General features: G+C 43.0%; 1 protein-coding gene across 1 annotated transcript; it reads left to right on the forward strand.

Annotated features, from left to right (window-relative positions):
• Window positions 1-594: 594 nt before the first annotated feature.
• Window positions 595-1548, forward strand: LOC138337475 (uncharacterized). Its single transcript, XM_069287388.1, has one exon. The coding sequence runs from the start codon at window positions 595-597 to the stop codon at window positions 1546-1548; it is 954 nt and encodes a 317-aa protein (XP_069143489.1).
• The last annotated feature ends 1229 nt before the right edge of the window (window positions 1549-2777 follow it).

Consider the following 2777-nt stretch of genomic DNA (forward strand, 5'->3'; position numbering starts at 1 on the left):
GAGCAGTTTGCTAGTGCATTCAAAGATCGTTTTATCCCTTGGAGCATGAGAGAGGAGAGTCACTTGGGGTTTGAGAGTCTGAAACAAGATGGTTTATCGGTTACAGAGTATGAGGCACATTTTTTCCAGTTTTCTAGGCATGCGTTGGCCATTATTCCAAATGAGATAGAGAGGATCCGCAGATTTGTGAGGGGATTGACTTTATCTATCAGGTCAGCTGTGTTTCAGACATCTAGGGAGGGGGTTTCTTTCCAGACCATTGTGAGAGTCGTCTAACAGGTGGAATTGATGGAGAAAGAGGAGTTTTGGGACCCTAAAAGTGCCCGTATATCAGGTCAGTTTTATGGTGCCTCATATGGAGGTAGGGGATCACAGAGAGTGAGTGTTTCTTTTCAGCAGTGGGGACCTATTGATGCATCTATGCCGACATTTGAGGGTGGCCAAACATCTAGGGGTTCTGATAGCCTGGGTCAGGGCTCGTATGTTTCACATCAGCGACCTATAGGGCGAGGCAATTATAGTGGGTTTTCAGGGTCTACATAGAAGTTTCCAGGTAAGAAATTTTGTTTTACTTGTGGAGATCCCGATCACCTAATGCGGCAGTTATGTTCTAAAAAGGGTTGTGATGGGCCTCGGCCTGATTCTTCATTCCAGAATACACCACCAGCACCACAAGGTAGAGTTCGTGGCAGAGTTCAGTCAGGTAGAGGTGATACAACTTCTAGTAGTGGTGTTGCAGCTCAGCAGAGTGGGGGTAGAGGTACCACCCACGCTGGAGGTGGACGACGAGGCCACTATTATGCTTTCCCAGGGATACCTAAGGCGGAGACCTCTGATGCTGTTATTACAGGTATCATCCCAGTATGCCATCGACCAATGTCTATGTTGTTTGATCAAGGTTCTACATTCTCTTATGTGTCTACGTATTTTGCTACTAAATTTGATATGGTATGTGATAGCATGACTGTACTTATTCGTGTTTCTACACCCGTGGGTAAGTCCTTAGGGGTGGATCGAGTGTATCGATCTTGTGTTGTTTCTTTGGCGGGGTATGACACTTGGGTATACTTAATTATTCTGGGGATGGTAGTCTTTGATGTTATCTTGGGTATGGATTGTCTTTCTCCTTATCACGTTGTCCTTGATTTTAATGCTAAGACCGTGACTTTAGCACTGCCTGGTTTTCCGAGGGTTGAGTGGAACAGTGCTAGTAGTTCTTATCCTAGCAAGGTTATCTCTTTTATTCGTTCTCAGATAATGGTGGAGAGGGGGTGTTTATCTTACTTGGCGTTTATTAGGGATACTAGTGTTGAATCACCTCCCATGGACTCTGTTCCCATGGTTCAGGAGTTTCTCGATGTGTTTCCTTCTGATCTTCGATGTGTTCCTTCCGATAGGGTTATAGATTTTTCTATTGATTTGGAGCCGGGCACTAAGCTTATTTCTATACCTCCATATTGTATGGCCCCAGCAGAGTTGAAAGAATTGAAGGATCAGTTGCAGGATTTATTGAGTAAGGGTTTTATTCGCCCTTGTGTATCACCTTAGGGTGCCCTTGTATTGTTTGTGAAGAAAAAAGATGGGACTATGAGGATGTGTATTGATTATAGAAAGTTGAACAAAGTAACACTGAAGAATAATTATCCTCTTCCACGTGCTGGTAACTTATTTAATCAATTAAAAGGAGCATCATTGTTCTCTAAGATTTATTTGAGGTCTGGGTATCATCAGTTTAAGATTAAGGGCATCAGATATCCCTAAGACAACTTTTTGGACTCGGTATGGGCATTATGAGTTTCTAGTGATGTCCTTCGGATTGACTAATGCACCTGCAACATTCATGGAGTTGATGAATGGGGTGTTTCGACAATTCCTTAATTCTTTTATGATTGTTTTCATCGATGACATCTTCGTTTACTCCAAGACTGAGGAGGACCATGTCCGACACTTGAGGATTATACTTCAGAGGTTGAGAGAAGAAATGTTGTATGTCAAGTTCTCAAAGTGTGAGTTCTGGCTTAGTTCTGTGACTTTCTTGGGACACGTGGTACCTAAGGAGGGTATTAAAGTAGATCCGGCAAAGATTGAGGAAGTTAGAGGCTGGACGCGACCTACTTCACCTACTAAGATTAGGAGTTTTGTGGGATTGGCAGTCTATTATCGACGATTTATTCAGAGTTTCTCTACTATTGCAACTCCATTGACTAGATTGACTCTACAGGATGTGGGTTTTCATTGGTCCGATGAGTGTGAGGACAACTTTCAAAAGCTCAAGACTTTGTTGACTTCTGCTCCTGTGTTGACTCTACGTTAGGAGGGTGTAGACTTTACTGTGTATTGTGATGCTTTAGGGTTTGGTTTGGGTGGTGTGTTGATGCAGAAGGGGAAAGTTATTGCATATGCTTCTAGGCAGTTGAAATCCCATGAGAAAAAATACCCTACTCATGATTTGGAGTTGGTGGGTGTGGTATTTGTACTTAAATTATGGCGTCATTATTTGTATGGGGTGCATTGTGAGATCTTCACTAATCATCAAAGTCTTCAGTATATCTTTAGCCAGAGGGATTTGAACTTGAGGCAACGGAGATGGCTTGAGTTGTTGTGGCCGATGTTGTGGCCGATGCTCTGAGTAGGAAGACTCCTAGCATGGGGAGTCTTGCAGCGCTTAGTATTGAAGAGAGACCATGGTCTAGAGATGTGGAGATATTAGCTAAAAGTCTTGTCGACTTGCAGATTTTAGAAGTGATGGGTTGATTGCTTTTATTGAGGCTCGGTCT

This window comes from Solanum lycopersicum, chromosome 7 (genome assembly GCF_036512215.1).
Source record: "Solanum lycopersicum chromosome 7, SLM_r2.1".
Taxonomy (NCBI): domain Eukaryota; kingdom Viridiplantae; phylum Streptophyta; class Magnoliopsida; order Solanales; family Solanaceae; genus Solanum; species Solanum lycopersicum.

Excerpts from the sequence above, each read along its gene's own strand:
- LOC138337475 (XM_069287388.1), top strand. The coding sequence starts at position 595 with ATGCGGCAGTTATGTTCTAAAAAGGGTTGTGATGGGCCTCGGCCTGAT.